The sequence below is a fragment of the Lepisosteus oculatus genome, chromosome 4 (assembly GCF_040954835.1).
Source record: "Lepisosteus oculatus isolate fLepOcu1 chromosome 4, fLepOcu1.hap2, whole genome shotgun sequence".
Lineage (NCBI taxonomy): Eukaryota > Metazoa > Chordata > Actinopteri > Semionotiformes > Lepisosteidae > Lepisosteus > Lepisosteus oculatus.
In genome coordinates this window covers 52,572,678-52,596,081 of record NC_090699.1, presented here as the reverse complement: position 1 = coordinate 52,596,081, position 23,404 = coordinate 52,572,678, and the positions used below count along the sequence as shown (strand labels likewise).

Below are 23,404 nucleotides of genomic sequence, written 5' to 3'. Positions count from 1 at the left end.
ATAATCATTAGGGCAACAAATTCTCTAAACCACAAATAGCAGCAACTAAATGGTTCTGAATCTAACTAAACATAACAACTGGAGAGTACAGACAAAATGTTATGCATGGATTGTGTATATAGATTAATATACATGTACAGTACATGAATATAAAGTCCTCTCAAACAGTACTTGGAAAGCAATGACAAAAGTGTTATTTTTGCTTTACAGTCAAGCAAATTGTATTTGTGGGCAATTTGTATTTGTATATACAGTTCCTGATCAGAAATAAATGTGCACACAGTTATCATGGTGAATGTCTACTTACTGCTGAACAGGCACTGTACACATTATACATAGTTTAGATATTACAGGCAGTTCAATGGGATCCTTAAAAAAGAAGATGTGGATGCATTGAAAACTAATATTGTATTTAAGGTTTCCAAGCTTGTTTCTTTTTTAAATGCAGTGAATATATGTCACCTATGACTTAACAAAGTAACTGTGGACAATATCAGCTAGATAACACAGACAGATACAGAAGTAGATACAGGAAGATCACGTAACATTGCAAAGCATGCATTCTGCAAATGTGCCTACTGGTAGCAAAACAATGCTTCTTTAAATAAGTAAAAGCCAAACGTAGACAAGACAATAAATTATATTTTTACATGATGATTAGTGAATGTTTTGAAATGAAAATAACAAGACTGAGATACTGCTCATAGCAGGACATCCAGATCGAAAAGCGCTCAATATACAGCAATATACAGTACATGTCTATTTTTGTTGTTAACATCCCCCGCTAGTGCAAGTTCCAAGTGTAGCTTATTCTTCCATTTTTATTATTCGCTCCTCTTGACTTTTATTTTATTAATTATCGTAACAGACATTTATTTTATTTTCAGTTTATTATACCACTTGTGGTGTATAATATTTTGAATGCAAAATTTTTATATTTACTAATAATAAATAGCAAAGAAATATATTTACACATTTTAACATTTCATACAAATAAATGTTTTATTTTGATTATGTGCACTATGAATGCACAGAAACAATATCACCAGACAGATTAATGCTTTAATAGTTATGAGTTTTATTCTTTGACTGCCCAACAAGCAGTTGGAGCTGTAATGTAAAAAATGGGTTAGGCCATAAGGGGGCAGCATAGAGACATTGCAGATACAGGAAAAAGCTGCATTTGAACAAGGATATTAAGGAAATAGTGTCACCTGTGTGAAGCCAGTCTTCTCTATTTAAGGGTTCAAGTAGTAGGTGGTCCTTGTCTACTCAGAGGAGAACATGGGCCTTCGCTATCATGCACAGTGACAGAGCAGAGTCTCACAGTGAGACCTAATGTATGGATAAGATCCTCACTGACAACTGTGGCAGTGAGAAGCCAGGTCTTGTGGTAAAATGCTGAAAGATCAAAATGGCAGAATGGACTGGTTCAAGCAGCAGTTCCGGAAGGGACTGGGAAATGCTATAGACAGTCTAAGGATGAGAGAGAAGAGGGCTGTTTTAGCAAAGTGTCAGCTCAGATTTGAGTGTGGGACACGTGGTCGAAGTTTAAGGGGGAAACTCAGTTACATGGTGAGATATTTAATTAGTAGTGTAAGGCTCGAGGTTAAAGTTCACCAGGGTTTCAGACCCCCAGACTCCTAAACAAAACAGTTATTGAGAGCAGGAAAAAATCTCATGGAGTAGACTTTCACATGCATTTTAATGGGACTTTAGTATCACTTTTATGAGTTATCAACTATTAACAGAAATTTTGGAACCAATGGTGCATGTATTGTGAGGGATGAGTGTAATTATTTATAAAAAAAGTATTAAAATAATTATGGATTCACGTACTGTAGAATTAATTTTACATACAAATGATATAATATTGTGTATTGTGTAATTATTTTAAACAAAACAAAAAATAACACCAACACATTTAGTGGGTATAAGTATTTCTTTAGTATTACTTAAGGATTTTTGTTCCTTCTTTGCTGAACACTCATTTGCTGTAGAATATAATAGAGAAACAAGGCTGGCCAACAAATTTCACCTCCCACTCCAGAGCAGTTGGTTCAGTCCAAAACTGTTGCACCATGTTTCCTTTGAAATGACCATTACTATGTTCACTTTCCGTTAAACATACCTTTCCTTTAAACAACAGGGTGATTCCTTTGGCTTGCCTTTCCACTCATGTAATTAAAATGAGGCCCTTTGCAGTGAAATGTTAGCATTACAAAGGTTTGGAAAATGGTTTCCCTTGCTTATTCCGTGATAAACATGGTTAATTATTCTAATATTTTTAGACTCATAATCCATCCATTCATTTAATGGCTTCTTCCAATTCAGGGTTATCTATCCTGGCAAGTGACGGACACAAGGCAGGATACACCCTGGATGGGATGCACACACAGACACACAACCTCACCCCAGGGTCAGTTTTCCCAGAAGCCAATTAATCAACCAGTTTGTCTTTGGATTATGGGAGGAAACTGGAGTACCAGGTGAACATCCATGAGAAAATACAAACTCCATGCAGGATTAAACCCTGGACCCCAGTGCTGAGAGCCAGCTACCCAAACTACTGCACCACCGTGCCACCCTAGAATAATTTAACCAATTATTTATGACAAATTACCCCAAGAATGGGAAGTAAATAAAATTAGATCAGGGGTGTCCAATCCTCTTTCTGGAGAGTCTCTATGTCTCTTTAAGGCAGGAAGCACCTGAAGAGCTGGGAAAACTGTTAAATTGGTTTAGTTAAGCTATTAAGCAGGTGGTTTAGCTCACAGGCTCTGTGTTGGAATAAAAACCCACGGACACACCAGCACAACAAGTGTTCAAAAAGTATACAACCAGATTTTGAGTGAATATACTGTATATCAGAGATAGAGTTTAAAATGGAATGCAGAAATTTTCACCTTTCTTGAAAAATGTAATCTGAAATAAAGTTTTACAATGCCTCCATGTATAATAAATAAAATTTGATCTGACTAACCAAAAGCATCTCATGATAACAGATCATAGCATAACTCCTTCCTTAACTCCAGTCGTTATGTGCTTTGCATGTTCTATGTACCAGTTCATACAGTATGCTGTAAGCATAATCCTGCATTTTCTGATGCTGTTCAAATGTGAAATATCAAACAAAATCTCTGCCTACCTTTCTGTTATCTGTGATTCGATGGTAGTAAACAGATCACTGTTCTTAAAAGAGCACTAGTACATATTTCCTGCAGATGACCCATGCAGTCTAATAATGGGTCAGTGAAAATTATTCTTGTTACTACACTCTATCATCATTTGTGTCACACTATATGGATAACCCTAGTTAGTTCAAGATGCTGCCCGTTTAAAGCTCTTGAGCAAAATTGACTGATATCCATCTTGTCAAATATCTTGTTACCTACTGTCATTATAAAAAAAACTGATGACCCTCTCACTCAGTAGGTCAATTACATACATGAAAGAGACCATGCTCACTCTCAGATAAATTGCAAAGCTCTCCAGGAATGATACTGAATTTATTCAGCAGAAATCAGTCAGTTAAAACAGCAAAGTAATCACATCTTATCAAGACTGTTTAAAGAAGAGACCATTCTTTTGTATACACAATAATGAATGTTTCCACATCCTTTCGTTTTAATTCAGAACAACATCTTTTCCCCTCTCAGAGAATTTCATTAAATAATAAATAGGTGTCTGAAACTCATTCTGGTTGTTCAAAGAACAAAACCCACCAAGAAAGTAAACTACACCCACTTAATCATTGTTTCAAGCTCATGCAACTCATACACTGCATAATCCATTCTTGTGTATTTTTAGGACAAGTACATGCACTTGAATAATGCACTAGGTCTTTGAATTCTGTTGCCCAGGGATAATACCCAGCTCTGGTCAGAGCAAAAACAAATTTGGTGTTTCCCATTTAGTCCCTGGTGAATATGTTACTCAAGCACAGTGGAAGTTAGCAGGATCAGCTAAATAGAGATACCTGTTTTAAATGCTTTTCTAGAGAGCAATAACGAAAGAATAATCCTAGACTGAGATACACAACAGCATTTAGATATGCTTACCTTCATTTAACAGACCTTTCAACAGCATTAATACACTTTAAGCTATTTTGCGAGTATAGAGCATAAAAATGAAGCTAACAATGTTATAAGGAATCACATAGATTCAGCTGCCTGCCTAAGCCCTATGCTTTTCCAGTACTTTTAACTTTATGTTATGTTTACTATACACAGTGCCTTAACATTTATTTTAAAGTTGTCATCACAACATATATGTTCTCATTCTTAATATTTTAAACATTTATCTTCCATCAGGGAGGTGGGTTGTACTATGTATCTTAAAAATAATAAACAACAATCATGTTGATACCTACAGTATAATCCCTCAGTCTGTGCAGTTATTAAAGAAACTGCTGTTTCCACGTTTTTATGCAAAAGGCATTCATTTTTCTCAGTAAAAGAATGGCTGCAGCCCATCAAAATCAGCAGCGCAAAAGACTCCTGAAATCATGAACACGGCATACTGTATATATTAAAATGTAAAAGATGCATTTATTGACAACCTAGTGTGAACATAATAAGAAGAAATATAGCAACCTTTTACTTGCGTAAATTCAATAAAGAATTCGTTAAAGTGAATTCCCATCCATTATTGATTGCTTTGTGGGTTTAGTCCAACAAAGCCCAAGCAATTTTTTTTAGAGCAGAGTACTTCATTTGCTCTCCATGTACGAAATACCATTGCTGTAAATAATGTATTTTTTAGCCACCTACTGGTTACTAATGAGTTGACCTGCTGTAAACTTACAGTATCATGTAACAAATTTCACCCACCACATTTTCAGTAAAATCCTTCACATTTTGAAATATACATATTTTTCTTTAGGACACATCAAACAACTATTCTGAGAAATCTATTTCACTTTTGAGAACATCACATTCTTTTTACTTTTGTCTGCTTAAAACTAGAAACAATGCTAAAATGCATTCTTGTCTGCCCTACAGCAACTAGTTTATTCTGTTATGTTTTTTTGATTACCTACAGTATGAAGCACAATTTGCGCCAATAAAAAAAGAAATAACTTCCACCAGTAAGAAAAAAGTTTGGACGTTTGATCACTTTTCTAGAGTATATTACTGGGTATTTGAGTTTTGATTCAAACATGTTGTGTAGTTTATGGGATCATATTTAAGCATCGATCTTGGGAGGTTTTTAAATACGTTGTCAACATTTCCATACAATCCTAATCAAACTAGACAATATTAAATTGGGCTTAGAACCGCAAGGGACACAAGCCTAAATATATTGTCACTTTTCTCAATTGCATTCTCAATTGCATTCCGTTATTAATTTAATACATCCCAGACAGTGCAGAGCATTACCAAAACAGATGTTAACACCTAATTGAATGATTGTCCTCACTCAAACATTCCAGTTCCTAACAGTGGTTTTTGTTGTATTGAGATACACTTGAAAATATATATTAATTAGCAATATTAAAAGAAAAATGCAATCTTATTTGAATGCCAGACATTGCGTAGACCCTTTATAATCTATGGCTTTCTACTAGCTACTACTCCCAAAGAAAGTCTAGAGTAAACATAATGTTAGGAATATAAACTTTACTAACACCATTAAAGTTTTATTTTATACAGTAAACAGCATCATTTCCTCATTATATATAATCCACCTCAATATATGGAATATGTACAGGTACATGTCTTATATATGGTCAATATATTGTCTTCGGTACTGATAAGGTTTGAATGCCAATGAGGTGTTGTCATATTGTGTTTTAGTAACAATGGTTGTTGAACTTATTTCCAGAAAAGACAAACTAATGCCATTCGATTGTGCTAAATCTACTCAGGCTCATGTAGCTGAATATTTGCTTCTGTTCTTGACATTATCCAGCAATTTAACTTCCAGCACTTCAGTGCAGAATCTTATTTATTCCAGGTAATTAAAAACTGGTTCATATACCAGTTCTACACAATTTCAGAAATGAATCAAAAACAAATTAAACCTGAGCCAAAACCCCCACCTTTGCGCACAGCATCAGTGCATAAAACTGGATCAAGATTCATTCAAATCACCTCCATGACCTTGACTGCTGACCTAAGTACATTCATAAAAAATGAAACATGCTTTCTTTTTATTAATCAGAACAAATGCCGCTGCAGACTGATTTCTGGAAGAACATTCTTTGTGCAAAATTCAACTTCAGCAATCAGCACTCGAAAAATAAAACATGTTAGTATTGTGCCTTCCCGATTTTCTGTGAACTACACACTACTTATTTAAAAAAAAAAACCTTAAAGAACCCTTTCTTATAAATAGATTGGCTAAATTCATTGCTGAAGGAACAAGCCGTTTTTTTCATTGCTATGATATCTTAAAAAAAATATTAAAAATCCTTCCATTATAGAAGGGTATGCTGAATGCCACCCTGAAAAAGCAAACGAAGAAGAGTTTCTATAGCAACCGATTTGCAATTCCAAAATGAGTGGAAATGCCAAAATGCATTTTAATAGAGTATTGTTGACTCGGCTTTTTAACGTGCTTAAAAAATCACTGACTTGCGGCGAAAGCAGTTTAATTTATTGAACTCTTAAATAAACAAGGCGACACAGTCCTCTTAAAAAACAGATTACTCTTTTTTTGTAACACAATGTATTCAATGATAGAGATAGACAATACCACTATCATGTTGAAACTCTGATGTAAAACCTAAGTTCCTTGGCTTTGTTTTTGATACCACAATGTATTCTGATGTATTTCAATCTCACTTGTCTTCAAAAATTTCATAAGCCAAGAGTGATCTATTATTGTTCACTGTCTACTGTATAGATATTTTTCAGAACAAAACGAGCATAATCTTTCAACATGACAAGGTACCTCAATCTTTGCAGTCAAGGTCCAGAAACTACGCTCTTATTTGCCTGTGCATGATCTGTGCATAATTATGTTGCCAGCTTGCTTTACATATACTGCAAACAGTGCTTTAATGAATTTGTATATGCTGCAGTGATTCGCAGTAAGTAATTTTGCTAGAGCCAATAGAACAAGGAAAGAGTATCGCACATTTCCTTGTAGGAAGCTACAGCTGTGATAACAAATGCTAAATACATTTGCATTAAATAATGTACACACTGTATTGTTTAAGTTCTGTATTAACAGGTTCTTAGAGTGAGCAACAACGATGCTCAAAGAGTGTAGACCTGAAGCAACAGTAATACAGCAGTGGCAGAAACCACAATTAAATCAATGAAAACAGTCAAAAAGCCACTCCATCATTAAGACTGGTGTGGCAGAGATGGATATTCAGTATATACTCTAGTATATTAAGCAAAGCTAAAAACAAACCACACACAGGCTGCAAATAAATTGTAATTATGATGAGATTTACAAATGCTGAATTTCATGTCAATATAGTTAATCTTGGCAACAAATCATTGTGGTACTGCTGAATTAACTAATAGCTTAATAGTGGGTTTATTAAGTTTCTGTTCCATGTTCACAACAGAAATAGATTCACCTAACACCAGTAACTAAATTATAGATGATAAGGTGCCCATTGACCAAGACTGAGAAATTCCATTAATATTCATTTCAAAGCTGGTGTATATAATGTATAAGGGTTAGCACTCTGATGTAAGGAATTATACAGTGGAGCACAGCTTAAATGAATGCTGCTAGACAGCAAGCGCTGAAACTGAGAGATATGAATTCTGAAAGACAACAGCAGGGAAAAATAGTGTAGCACCAACAAATATTTCTAATTATCTCAAGGGACTTACTGTAACAGCAACAAGTGGGAAACCCACATTTCCATGGTTCGTTTTTACTATTAACCTTATTTTATTTGATTTTCTCAAGCAGGTTGACCTTATTTCTAACACACAGGGGCTCTTTTTTGTAACATTTAGTGAGAGTATATTGGGCTGCTGAGAATGACTTTGCTGAAAAAAAAGGTTACAATTGACACCTTCTGATCTGTGACCTTCAATTTTTAATCAATGTTATATGCTGAGATCAAAAAGATGAAAAAAAAATAACAACCAGTGTGTCTTGCTGCTACGAGGAAACCAGAGAGAGCACCACGTGCAGAACAAAGCAAGCCGAAACAGTGCATCTTATAAAGTCTCCATACATTTTTAATAAAGTATAATAAGTCATGACAAAAGTGACAGGCTAGAAAGGTGATGCAGTGTCTCAGTGGTTGTCACACACAGAGAGTTTGGCACTAAAGCTATTTTTCAACCAATTTAAAATACATTTAGTTTTTTTAACATAGGACTTGTTCATTTCATATAATCTTATATAAAGACTAAATCAAAAAGCTAGATGTACATGGATTTCAGCCCTGAAGGAAGAAGAAAGATTGTTTTTGTCAGGTCAAACTCTAGCCCCTTCACGTGTACTAGGTATTTAAATATTAATTTTATTTCCTTTTGTGTTGTTTTTTCTACTACTTTGATATAAATTGTAGAAAAATATTAACGTCTAACACCGTTATCCAGTATTTTGTAATTCTTCAACATTTTATAGAGTCAATGGCAAAATAACACTGGATTAACAATGCTCACAAAATCCAGCCATTATGTGATGCAATATATTAATACATTGTACTTGTAACTACAGGCTGTAGAGTGCCAGTCCATAAAATATACTCTCAATGACAATGCATTAAAACCCTACATGCCTGCTGCTCTTGGCACTCCTAACATAACACAAACATTTTTCTTCCCAACAAGAAAAAACAAATATTTGCACCCCACGGCATCACAGACAGTGCAGTATCAGAAATCACACAAAACAGTATATAACTTACATATAACATATATATGTATATAACAAAATATAACTTACATGTTATAGATGCTTACTGTAGTATTTCTATAGTTACCAATTAACTGTAACTTACACTGGATTCAAAACAGGTACTTTGTTACAGTTACTCCCATTTACAATGGACCAACCCAATATTGCATACGCATAGCTTTTGTTTATTACTATTTACTAATAACACTTCTATTACATATCTCTGCAGTCACAAACTGTTTTACATATTAAGTCTATCAACAGTGATTAAACAATTCAAAACATTACAAATGAACAGTTACTCCAGAGGATAAAAACAATGCCTACAGTACTTCCTTTTTGGTGTTTTTACTGAACTCTTTCTTTGGCTGTAACTACAGGGCTGGATGACTACTCCAACCCCAAGCCATAAAACAAATAAACCCCTTCATCATTTTTAAAACAGTCTTCACAACACAAGACCTTTCAAGTTTTCACTTGTCTTTGAATCTCCCCAGGTTCACTGCCTCGAGGGTTTGCCTTCGCTCCCTCTCACTCAGAGAGAGCTTGGTCTCTTAGATTGCTGATAGACAAAAGGTGCTGTTTACCATCCCCTGTTTATACACACAGGCAAACTGTCAACGGCAAGAGTGTGGTGTTCATTTATAACAGTCAAAGCTGCACAAGCAGGCACTGTGCTGTTCCAGGGGGGCAGAGGAGGGGTGGGCAGCCCTGGTCCCGGAGGTCCAATGTGTCTGCAGGTTTTCTAGGTCTCTTCAAGGCACCTGAACAGCTAGAGGAAGTTGTTAACCGACAATGAGCTGATTCAGGTTGTGAAGGGCAGAATGTAGAATGAAAACCTGCAGACTCCAGGACCATGTTCACCCAATTCCGGCACAAACCCTCAAACCCGGCACAAATTTATTCTATGTGAGGTTATACCATTTCCTCATTAATGCAATACATTTTCCATGTTGTGTTCCCTCTACCTAGTATAGATAATTGAACTTCTAATGCATAAACCAAAGTATATGCTGCTCCCCAGGGTAATTTGTCCAGAATAAGTACTAAAGTGCTTACCTTTTACCGAAAGGCTTCCAGTACTGCCTGCTTCCCCAAATCTGTTTCTTGCAATACATGTGTAGCTGCCACTGTCTGATTTTGTCACATTTGATATCCAAAGACTTCCATCTTCCAAAACAGAAATTCTGTAAGGCAAACACATAAAGACTATTTTCTGAAAATGTATCTCAGGAAACAAAGCCTTTTTCTTATAGAAGTACGTGATGAATTTCAAAAGCCATGACATTGATATTATATTGCATAACTGTTACAACTGACCTTTTCCACTGCATTAAAAATAGTTACAATGGTAAGCTAAATGTAAGAAATTACAATTGAATTACTTTGGTTATGGAATGATTTCAGAAACTGATTCTTGATTAGTTTGTTAACTGGTTTTAGGGTAGGGTAATCACAAAGAGCAAAAAGAAAAGATACAAACTTGTATTATTATCTCAATCATGCAACATCAAACATTGCCAAATCGTTTTCTATTCTTGAAAAAAAAGTTTTAAAAAATCCATCAAGTTATGTATCGCCACAGGACAGTCACTTTAAAAGTCATTATATTGGATATACTGTAGGCTCAGAACAGAAAATAAGAACATAATGTATGAGTTATTATATGTGATAGTGGGTTAATGTACAGTCCTTTCCCATCTGGACCACAGAAATGTAAGGGTAAGAAATTTTAAAAAGTCAAACTGAAAGACAGCTGAGAAATATGACTTTAAGAAACCTTTCACTTCTTCAGGTTGTTATTTATGAGGTACTGTATATATTAAGGACAAATTGTATATGGCAGCTGCCATGTATACTTCCCTGGAGTTTTCACAATGGTATAGATTTATATTTTTGGATAAACAGCATATTTGATGATGCTGTCTTAAGGGCTGGATTTTAAATCTCTGTAGAATACATCTCGCACGACACTAAGCATGCAACTTAATGTTAACCTAAATGGCAAAACAGCAATAAGATATGCAGCTGTTTAGTGAATTGCCAATGGTACTGCAAAAGGTCAATGACCCTTAACTGAAATATTATTCTTTCAGATTAATGAGATGGACATGAAAACATTGTAAACATGGTGTGGTTTAAAAGGGATTACATATTCTTGTTAAAACAATCGATAATCAATATTTAGCAATTTAATGAATTTACAAGTCTAATATTATTATGGATTTTATCATTTCAAAATGCAAATATAAAAATAACACTTTTACTCATGGAAGTTAGAGATATGCAATAAGAATACACTATTTTACAGAACTCATCTTTGATAGACATGTAATGAAGTATTTTATGCTTACAATTACAATATACTTCATTTGGAATGACAATGAATTGCTGTACATTACTGACACCTAACATTCAAAATACAACAGCTACAAATTGTGTATTAAGTACAGTAGCACAGGATTTCTTCTTAAAATAATATGTTAATTTTTCTTCAGTTTGCAGAGAACAAATATGTTAGTTTCTCTTGATGTAAACAGGTCATACAGATTTCAACATCTTTATCCTGCTTCTGATTCTGATTGCAAAAATTGCTCATTTGAAAATGTTACCACAAACTGAGGGTTTATTTTGTATTAATAGAAAATGACCGCTCTGACAGACGTCTTCATATAATTAAATGGCATTTCCCAACAAGAAGAGGTAAAAAGGGAGAAAGGTTAACAAACAGGCACAGGAAGAATAAAATCTATGAGAACATCAGAAAATCCCAGGCAAATTACTACTTGTGGCTCCATGAATATCAAGTGTCTTTTTCATTAACAAGGGGAAAAACCTGAAAATATGCAGATGGAAGCTATAACTACTAGCTTCCTGTCAACTGAAAATGTAATGCTGTTGATACTAGTGCGCTGGCCAAGAAGCTAATTTGTTGCATACACACTTTTTTTTTCATGACATACCATATTTACCCAAATATAAATTGCAATTATTTTTCCACAAATTTCAGGGTGGTAGAATTGGCCTGCGACCTATATTCGAATATAGCTAAACAGTGTTGCTTGGATAACATGGAATGGGTTTTTATTGGTGTGGTCCTAGTCACTATGCTTTAGGCTAGGGGATATTACATATCAGTTTGCAGTTATCTCATCTATCTGAAAAACCCCTGTATCTGGAGCAGGGTTGCGCGTTTCAAAGCAATTATGTTCATTCTAAATAGAGTGGGTGTATAAAGGAATCTGGTATTCTAAATTCATTTAAAAGCACTTGATTGACTCTATTATATACTATCATACAATTGGTTATTTAATTCTTGCTAAATTCAATTATTCGAACACAACAAGCTAAAGCATGTCTTGAAAAGTTTAAGGAGATCAAGTTTGAAAACTGGGCCATGGTGGCGCAGAGCAATGGTTAACATTGCTGCCTCGCAGTGTTGGAGGTCTGTGTTCCAATCTGGACCCGAGGTGTTATCTGCTTGGAGTCTGTATGTTCTCCCCATGTTAACGGGGCTTTCTTCTGGGTACTCCGGTTTCCTCCCACAGTCCAAAGACATACTGTTATGTTTATTTGGCTTTTATGGATGTTGTGTGAGCGTGTGAGTGTGTGTCTGTGTGTGCTTTGGGGTGAACTAGCACCCCCTCCAGGGTGTACCCTGCCTTGTTCCCATTCCATAGGTAATGAAGCAGTTAGAAAATGGATGGATGGAAACTGGACCATTCAGTATGGAAAGTTCTGTCCCAATTATAAGTTACTGTTTATTACCGATATGCACTCCTGCTCCTGGAGTGCTAATGCATCTTCCGGTTTTCATTCCACACTCGACTCTTAAGGACTTGATTTAATATATCTGATTTATTCTCATGGTATTTCAAGTACTGTACAATGTTTCCAATAACATGTTCATGAACTTGAAAAAGTTTGCGGTCAAGTACCATGGTAAAACCAGAGATAGGTGTTGTAAAGCACAGGAAATACATTAATAAATAGGAAGGAACTGCAAAGCATTATATACAGTAACGTTTATGGAACTTCCAAAGTAATATACAGTAACAATGATGAACTACTGTGGCTATTTACCATTACATTTGACAACAAAGAAATATATCCTATGTTTTTATGCAAAATTGTTCAGCAAAATTAAGCAAAATTGTCATGTACAGTACCAAAATCAGATGTCTAAGCAAATAGGCATTAGTAGCTCAGACTTGCTGCACGTAATAAAAATGAAACATATGGTTTATCTATTTTTTCTAATCCAGTCTGACAAGAGTTTTATATCTAAATCCAAGAAAACATTACACTCTTTCCACTGCAGACCAAGACATAAATGAAATACTGAAAAGTGATATTAATACTTCAATGGTTAGCAGGACTACCCATTACAGTAATGCAGATAGTAGAATTACAGTATATAGCAAGGTACAACAGAAAAGGCGATGAAGTGTAACAGAGTCACACAAGATTCCGACACAAATTCATTTGATGGGCATGTTCATTCACCCATTTGAAGTTATCCTCCTTGGTCATTCAATCACAGGGCACAGGGGAAGAAGTATAAATAATTTAAAGCAGAGATGAAAGAGAGTGCAGAGAAGAATGGCACTCTTCATTGCTGAGCCACACAAGATAAGGATAAAAAAGCAATAAACCAAAAACAAGGCTTTTATTTTATTTTTAACATATGGGGATTCCAAAACACATCTTTGTGAAACCACAGAAGTGTACAAAAGAGACACAGAAATCAAGCCACAGAAATGAATGGCGTGTAATAGAAAAAGCATTTTTTTTTTCAGCTAGATCAAAGCCAACCATAACCACAGGACCAATCATCCATCACTTCCACTCTGAAGTGCAAATTGCAAATATTACATGGACTCAGATAGAGTCCTCTTCCTTGTTAGTTTTTCTCACTTTTTAAAAGAAACCAACACTCCTACTGAAATGTGCTAATAGAGAAAATTTCAATTGCATATCAGATTTGATACTCCATTATAATTTGATGTAGCTCTTCAGACAATATCTTTCTTTTGTCCGTATTGCTGCCTTGGTGTTCTGTTCGACATGTACTACATTATTAGGCAGATGCTGTGCTCTAATATACTCTGAAACAAGGTGCACTTTCTCTGAAGAGAAGCCAAGGGTTTCTTTCAGAGGTGCGATGCACCTGGTTCACGAGGAAGATGTAGCCTAATTAAGTTCACTATATTGAGACAATAATCCCATGTATTCAGAAAGAACAAACAGAAGGCGATGTTCAGATCAAAAATTGTTGTGAGCCTCTCCTTTATCCATAATCCCCCCAAGTCTTCTTCCCTTTTATTGCCCACTCCTCTTACTTCACTTTCCAATAAGGAGATTGTGAGACAAGCATCTGTTGCACTCCCTTTCTTTTCTATTGCTTTTGCTACCATATATCCAAAAATTGTGAAAGATGAACACTTAATACAGAACAAGAGGAGACATAACATACTATTAGTTGAATCAGAACTAGTTTTGAAAATTTCCACCTTGTTAGCTTGTTTTATTGCATTGATCCAATCAGTGCATTGATTTCACAAGAAGTAAAACTCATGAATATCATTATGCTTTATTCAAAATGCTAAAACAGAAAACATCTATCCTTATGTGTATACAAAAGAAATGATTTGTTTTTCACTTTCTCAGTTCAAATAAATAATAACTGGCATTATTGGATTTTCAATTGACACAAATACACAGGAGATGAAGCACTTACAGGCACCGAAAAACAGCACAAATGGATTTCTAAATAAGTAACAGACTTTTTCTGTACCACGTTAACTGTCATTTGTATAATCAAGCATAATTCATTTGAGGTTTGAAAACAACTTCTCTCAGTTATCTCAGTTATATGGTCTAGTGGAAAACATGTATACAATGGGCTACAGTAGGTTTAGGGCTAGGGAGAAGGAATAATTCTATTTGTACTGTATTTTAGATATTCCTGCAACCACTTGAAGAGTTTAAGTGAGTTTTAATGAGCATATAGACTCTATTCAAGATGACAATTCATATTTTAAATTATAATCTGATAAATATTTAATTTAGGAATTAGACCCTTATGATTACATTCAGTGGTTAGTGTCTTCTGAGAATCTAAATGTGAGTCCTAAAGATAAGAAATGCTAAGCATTTTTGTACCTCACTTCCTCTGGTAAAGGTGATCACCACTGACCTACCTGTGGGCGGTCTTTTAATCATGATTGTATCTCCATGTCTGAGGATTGTACAAGACCCACAGTGAAAAAATATGAAGAGGCTCAGATACTTTATCTCTAGGAAGTGAGAGAAGGTCGCCTTATCCTCAAAAGTGGAAAGTGGCTGGAACAAACACTGGATGTTGATCTATGCTGTCAAATGGAAGTTTAAAAACCCTGCAGTGAAGGAAGTGAAAATGTCTGGAGTTTCAAGATAAATTGAATCTCTGTTTTTAAGATCGTATCCTGCACATCTTACTGTTTGAAAGGGGTGACCCTGCCAGTCCCATAAACTGAATTGAACAACAGAACATTGACCTAGGAAGCAAAAGTGTAAAGGTTTTTTAAATTAAGCTTAACAACAGGGACATTTGTCTTCAGGTTACCCGTGAAATGCACCAATGCCTTTGCTCACACTGCTTTTACATCTACCAGAAAAAAACAACAACACATTAAACTGTGCATACTATTACGTTCTTGGCTATTGACCTACGTTATCTGAGTTCACCATGTGCAGTTTGCAATCAATTAATCACTAAACTAAATTCAAAAGTTAAAAGATACCCATGTTTATTGAACAGATGTGTGCAAGTAAAGCACTTGCTATATGATCTGCAAATAAACACAGGTATGTCAATGAAAAGTGCAAAATTGATCTAAAAACCATTTTGCCTCACTTCACCACACAGGAGATTGTGGCCATTTTTTTTTCCTTAGGAGTAGCTTCTTAGTTTTAACCACGGTAAATGTGATAATATAAATCATACATTCATTGACTATAGCATTGAGGAGCACTCTGCTAAATCCTTTGATCAATTTGGGTTTGACAATGGGACTTTATAACAAAAAGCAATTAAAATAAATCATAGAGTAACAAGGATTTTCTGTAGAACAAAAATATAGTTTTTGTTTAAATCACATATTTAAGGTAAGGGCACTTGCAGGTTAATAAACTTTTAACATGCACTAGGCAGTCATACTGGGACAGAACATAAGAACATAATAATAACCAAAAAAGAAAATGTGTTTTTGGCTCATCCCAGATGAGGCCTGACCTGTTCATTTGAGAATCTTTTCATAATCATCAGCAACATGATTTGCTGCATTGATTGAATTGAAACACGGCAGATTTTATCAACAGTCAGAGTTATTTTATTAAAATTTGCATCTGAAACATTGCTACTGTCATTTTTACCTTAGCAACAGGCCGTAAACCATTCTGAAAAGCATGGTCCATTATGCAAACTGCTGCTGTTCAAAATCTGATAGGCCACAATACTCTAAATACTTCAAGTACGGTTGTAAACCAAGTTGGCCACCTGACCACTATTTGTCTTTCTTTTTTGTTTAATAAGTGGCCCATAACACTAACACCTCATGTTTAAAAACTTTAACTCAAAACATGGTAGATATGGTTCTAATGACAATGCAACTGCATGGATTAAATGAGGCATACTGTATACTGTATGAGGATTAGCCTGGTCTCCATTGTGTTGTCTTGTTGATATGCATCCCATATGGAAAATTGTTTCTGAGTAAAAACCACTTTGTCATTTAATACCGCACTTGGTAAGTGCCAGACTAGTAACAATTCAATTAACAGAAATATGGTTCCTGCTTAAGCCAGGACAGCTGCCATTTTTTCTGAACATCAGACTGCTTCTGTCATGGGAACAGTGATGACTGAACTGAAACTTAGCAGGTTTTTAACACACAAATCTGCTTCAGATTTGCACCTTGCAGGTTGATGTGGTATCCGTTGTTGTGGCTCCTTGGGTCTTGGTTAAATGTATAGCAACAGCTTCATGAAAACAGCCAGAAAACGTGTCCATCATCTTAACTCCAAACTTGGTATTATCACAGTACTGTGAAATGTGGTTTCTCCATAAACCAAGTTGGCCAACTGACTGCCTTTTTGGCCTGTTGTTGAAATGTGGCCTGTATCTTAAACTGGTAATGTTTAAAACTTGTTATTGCTACATTCCTTTACTATGGTATTTACACTTGGAACTTCCTTGGTAATGTTAATAATGTCTTGCAGTTTCCAACTTTACTTAAATATCTTTTAATGAAAATAATTAAATATGTAGAAGCAGTTTTTACTTACTGCAAATTGTGATCAAACTGTTGTCTTATTAGTACCCATGGTTCTGAAATATTTTTTGCAAAACTAGTCTCTGAAGAAAAATGTCTAATATAGGAGACTATAACAGGAAAATTAATGACAGAAAAAAAGTGAAATTAGAACATAGTCAATAATGATCTTTGGCTCACAAGGATGTACTTACATTTTAGCAATATGGTTTTATTGTATATAAACATAACATTGAAAAAGAAAAAAAACATGTTTCTTGCCCTCAAAAAGTAAACAAGAGATTATATATGCTCTTAACTTATTTTCAGGCTGTCAATCAGAGCATCTGTTATCTGGCTTAATAAAATACTGTATCATGTTTAAGGTACAATGATGCAGAACAGCTGAAAAGATGGATGGAGAAATAATGAGACGTGATAAAGAATGATGGATGATAAATGTCAGTAACATTAGCAGAGAATGTATCCTGTATGGTATATATGGCCCTATGTCCTGCTAGCACTGTGCTGTATTATGGCATTTTATGATATTTTAGAATAGGAGATAAAAGATTGAGTCATAGGCTATAACTGAAATGACATTTCTTCTCACAACTTTACTGGACTTGTTCTTGTCTCTAGGGAGCATGATAGCTCTAAGGTTGCTATGGCAATCTGTAGGCTCATAAAACCAGTGCCAGTGGTAAAGTATTTACCCCTATAAGATGGTTGTTAATCTTTGCATTGTACAATAAATGCAATACAAGCATGTGCCAAATTTCCACAGCAGCTTACTTGTGGTGTAAAGTGTAAAATTAAATTGCCTCTAAAATGCACATTAAAGACTTTTTGTTGATAACATTTACTTACATGCTGCACCTTCATTATCATATTTTGGAATTTTAAGATTATGCATTACTGTAATTGCATTTCCCTTTCTTATTAATTCACTGTTTCTCTTTGTTACATTATTTGGACTGTGGATTAGTATATATTTTTTCCCAACAAGAAAGTATTCTGATGTAATGTTAATATGCTTGCACTTGACATCTCCTAAGGTTGGAAGTTCTTTTTTCCCCCAGAAGCTGTCTATATTCCAAAGGTAAGTATACTCAACAAGTAAAAACCTACATAGAAAAATCAAGACACAGTAACCCAAAAGATATCTCAATAATGAAACAAAAAACATAGAATATGAGCTACTACCACATGGTAGAAGTTGATGTGCATAATCATGTCAATATGGATTGTTACCAAAACTATGGAAAAGATTTTAAAAAATTAAGTTCATAAATGAAGAGCTTGTTAGTTCATTTTGAGTAAATACTCCTCAATTGCATGATACTATATAATAACTGCTGATTAAGTACATTTTTTAAGTAAATCCACCACCATTCTGCATTTATCTGTCATAGCAAATTCCCTGCTGCATGTCAGCATAGATTGTGTTCATAATTAAACATGGGACAGAAATGTTTATCAGCACTGAACACAAAAGGCTTATAGATGTATCAGTATGGGCTTTCTTTAATCACAAATTGCACTCTCAGTTTATTCCTTCCAGCTGATATACATCTTAAACTCTTGCTCTGAGGTATCCTTCAAGGAATAAAGAGCAGACACGTGTTCAAGAGACATTGTCTGAAGAACCAAGATGGATTACTCGTGCTGTGTTAGCGGATTCTCACTTTGAAAAATGATATCTGCAGCAGTCTTGAAGATAAAAATAATCCCGTAGAGCAGAGCACAGGATGTGAAATGGTAAAAGATTCTGTCCTAATCGCAACAAACATCTTTAAGTTCACTTTTGCTTAGGGTTAAGAATTATTTGTGTTAAGGCTACAGCATGGCTTTCACTAGTAGTTTAATTCACAGTTTTTCATTCCTTAGGTTAGAAAAGGGTTAGTATAATGTTTGGTAAAATTGCAACACATTGGTTACACATCTATCAATTAAGAGATTACATTAAAGTGAGGTATAAAGACTGCCTCCCTTAATATGCAAAGATTTCAGTTTCGCAAACCTGTTTTTAGGTGTTAGAGATGCTTGCTAATCAGGACATAGAAGTGTTTCAGATATTACCCCATTTTCAAATGTTCAAAAAGTTATCAAAAACTAAGTGAATTGCTACTTCACACTTAATTCTGTTCTGTAATTGTGAACTGTATAATAGGGCATTTTTAATTACTGACTAAAAAAGAAAAAAAGGACTTACGTGATTAAAAAATAATTTGTTAAAGAGGTTTGAAGTAAAAAATGAAGAACATTTGTCTATAAAACATTCTGTAATTATTTTTAATCACTTGAAACCTTGTTTAGCAAACAAAAGATTTGTCACTCTCTGTTTCTCTCCAAAAACAGCAGTTTTTGTAATGTAAATAATGGTGGAAACAGAACAGATAAACATGTAAATATAAATTAAGGTATCAAAGTCATACGTTTCTTTTGATGATCAGTTTATAATGTCTGATAATATGGTAAATTGTATAAGACATAGAGCCCATGAAACATTTATTTTATTTTTTCTCTCTTCATTCACGCTTTCCAGGAATTCTGCAGTGACACCTGGCTAGGATGGCAGCAGAGATAGGATGCTTTCATACCAAACACCCATCCCTCCATCCAATTTCTAATCTGCATTATCAAATACAGTGTCATAGAGGAGCCAGAGCTTTATCCAGCAGTAACAAGTGCACTGTGGAATACACCCTGAATGGGATGCCAGTTCATTGTGGAGCAAACACATACTGTATACAAACACATACAGACACTGCTCTTTCCTATAGGGAGACACCAAGGGAACTACCAGGCTTTCTCAATGAAAGTAATTATTGTAGGTTTTGTGGATTGTCTCAGAAAAGTGATCTCTGACCATCAAGCTTGCCTCCAGAGGTTGGAGTTCAGCAGGTTCCTTCCAAAGTCAAGGGTTGCTCTGTTTTCTGTTGACAAATAAAGTAAGTGGGTCAATTTTCTTTAGGACGTGCAGCAGCAAAACCAAAGTGTTTCAAGAAGTCAGACAAAGTGAGAACTCTGCTTTAATGCCATTGGGGTGAATGTGAGGATAGAAGCCAGCTACTGTATCTACAGTAGCTTGAGTATTACTGGCTTGCTGGAAGGTATTGAAGGAGATGATCCTATACATTTCTGGCAAAACATTCTGCAAAATGTAAGTCAATGGCTACCACCAGGCCAATTCAATTCATGAGGATACCTAGGAGTTATGATAACTTTGACAAACGGTGAAACCCATTTTAGATTCATCTCTTAAGTTATTTGCTATATTGACTGCCATCTTATCCTTCAGGTGGCCAAAAAAGCAAACACAACCCCTCCATCTGATGAAGCATCCCTTCTGTCCTCCATGTATTATTCTGCTTTCACAGTATAGAAAAATGTTTTTCTCCAGTGCAAAAATCAATTTTTTCACTTGGTGGAGGAGATACAGTATTCCTGTTTTACTCAGTTAATAGGACAATCATTTGCACTGGCCAATCCGGTTAGTTCCACATGTGGTGGTGAGATCTATGGATTATCTTGTTTTAAATAAGCAAATTACTAAAGGATTAAGGACCGATATTTGGAATTTTAAGTCTCAGGTTTCTCCCTAACAAATGTATGAAAGAACAACTATTAAAGTTAATGGGATATTAATGGAATTAAGTTATTTGAGCACTGGAGAAGTGTGGTTACACTGATCTCAGCAGCTGACCAAAGACATCACTTAGAGGCCCAAGAGGCCCTGCGTTCATGGGGATGTGTGCAATTCAATGACTTTGTTGTATCGCATAACAAAGATGGCTTAAGCCAGAATACTTTCATATCAACCCTATTCTGTAAGAGTGGGATGGAATTTTCTTACCTAAATGTCCCTGCTGATTAAGAAATACAGACTAGTCAGTCTAACTTAACTCTTCCCATTTGCTGCAAGCATTTTTGAAGTTCCCAGTTTAAAATCTGACCCAACAATTTTTAATCTTGACCAAATCAGAGACTTTAGAATATTTTAATGCTCAACCCAGTCCAATCTGAACAGGACTGTGTTTTTAAGCAGATTACTTCCAGAATATAGAGAACAGATGCAATTCATTGTGATTGCATGTACAGTATGTGATCCAGTGCAAGAAGGTTTCCAAGCTTAATTATGTGATCAACTCACCATTTGCTCTGGAGTAAACTGCAGATTACACCTTTCTGCTCAAACGCAGCACCTAAAATTGGATCCCACTAGGTTTCAGTTAGGTAGCAAGAATGGATCAAGAAACAGGTTTAAGAAACCTTGCTATCTGTGAAATTGGAGAACAAATGAAAACCTGTATATAGTTAATTTTATGTGGGATGGACTAGAAAATTAGGCAATAAAAGGGATTCCTACTCTGGAACTACAGACTCACCTGTACTCAAACAGAATTCCCAATACCCAAGAAATAATATCTCTACTACAAACATGCTCAATGTCGTAGAAGGATCCTTGTACTCAGACTAGATCAAAATGAGTGTCTTGATTCTTTTGAGATAATGGAGGACAATAATGTCAATGCCCTCTAACCTTGAGAAGGTTAATGAAGCCCTCCAGGAATTCTTTTCACTTTTTGTACTGCTATAGTTGTAACAAACATGACCAATATCCAGAACATCTTAGAACCAACTGAAACTGTTTACTTCAGTTGACTCCTGAAAACCATGAACTTGTAAGATGCTCCTACAGCTTTGAAGCAGGTAAAGGTAGCTGCTTATTAAGTGTATTAAAAAAGCTCTGGGCTTAGACAGCATTTCATCTGAATTGTTGCTTGTAGTGTGCAACCATATTGGCCTTTTAATACTAAATTCTAGTGATTTTTCAATGCAAACTATCTCTTTCCATATTGATTATAAATGAGTTCTAATTTCTAAGTTCTAATTTTTGAAAAGTCAAACTGACTGTAATGTTTAAGTAACAAGCCATTACTGTTATCAAACAAGCATAAAACAATTTGTAAAGATCCTTTCTAAGAGAAACATATGTAATACCAAATACATTGTGATCAAACAGATTTCCTGATGGGTCAGTTTGGATCACATAATATAATGTAGCTCTTCTATATTCTATCTAGATTGAACCCTTTAAAACTGACCTCTTGCACAGTGATTTCTTTAGTGAGGATATCTGATCCTTTGTACTAGAATTCCCTGTATTTAAAAACATTTTGGGTTTGGTAATTTGGTAATTGCTCAATAATAGTTCAACCTGTTTTGTGCTGACTAGAGCAAGAATCAGTTTGCATTAGGCAGAAATACTGAACAGTCCAGTCCATTATTACCATTACTATTTGCTATTTCATTAGAACTGTTGGCACAGGCTATTAGACAATATATGAGCAATACTCTGAGAACCATAGAGGGGAACAAATGCTTTAACACCCTGTAGCTTGATCTTGTCAGAACACAGCAAGCTAAGCAAAGCTAGACCTGGTCTGTATTTGGATGGGAAGCTTCAAAGGAAATCTAGTCTGCTGCTGTGGAACGGAACTTATGGTCGGGAATTCCCCAAAAAATCCTAGTATGGTCACTACAGGAGGTCCTACAGGAGGTTTCAGAAAGACTGAAAATGTCCCTTGCTTAAATCAAGGTCCTAACAACTGTATTTTGTTATTAAAAACTCCATAGCACTATTCATAAGAATTGCTGTTTCTAGGTATAAATTCCACTGTGGGCTTGCACAAAATGGCATATTTAAAGTTCCCCTCTCAACTGGTGAAGTATTTTCTCATTTCTTTACCTGATATGCCATCTGGAAGGGATAATGGCACATACAGTAACAGCTGCCGTGTCACCCAGGTGGGTTCTGAAATTTAATATTGGATAAATTGGTAAGTTCCTATATGTAAAGCACTTCAAGATGTAAAGTGTTATACAAATACATTTATTATATTTCACTCTATGCTGATGACATTGTCATAGGTTGTATCTTTCTGACACTGTAAACTTGCAGTATTTGCTACATGTGGCAACTCGTGATATAAAATCAACTGCCTCAGAACCAATGCCTTTATATCCCACTGCTACAGCAATTTTTCTTCCACCCTATTTTCCTACTCTACTTAAGTGCAAATGCTCGTGTTTGACTTATTTTCGTATTTTGAGCTCCTCTAAGATCGTAAAATTCAAGGAAAGAATATAGTCCTGAAAACATTTAAGCATACAGTATGTGTCTAGTTGATGTTTTTTACAGGATGCAGTTAATCATAGGACCATTATAAAAGTGAACATAATTCTTCACATCTATGATCCTCACTTCACTTTCACCTGAG

General features: G+C 35.2%; 1 protein-coding gene across 3 annotated transcripts in view; it reads right to left on the bottom strand.

Moving 5' to 3' along the window:
• cntn4 (contactin 4) overlaps positions 1-23,404 on the bottom strand; it is a 189,838-nt gene that overhangs the window by 16,784 nt on the left and 149,650 nt on the right. For all 3 annotated transcript variants that reach the window (XM_015347297.2, XM_015347302.2, XM_015347301.2), the window contains exon 12: positions 9,883-10,010. In XM_015347297.2, coding sequence (XP_015202783.2) covers positions 9,883-10,010 — 128 coding nt within the window. The remainder of the gene's footprint in view (positions 1-9,882; positions 10,011-23,404) is intronic.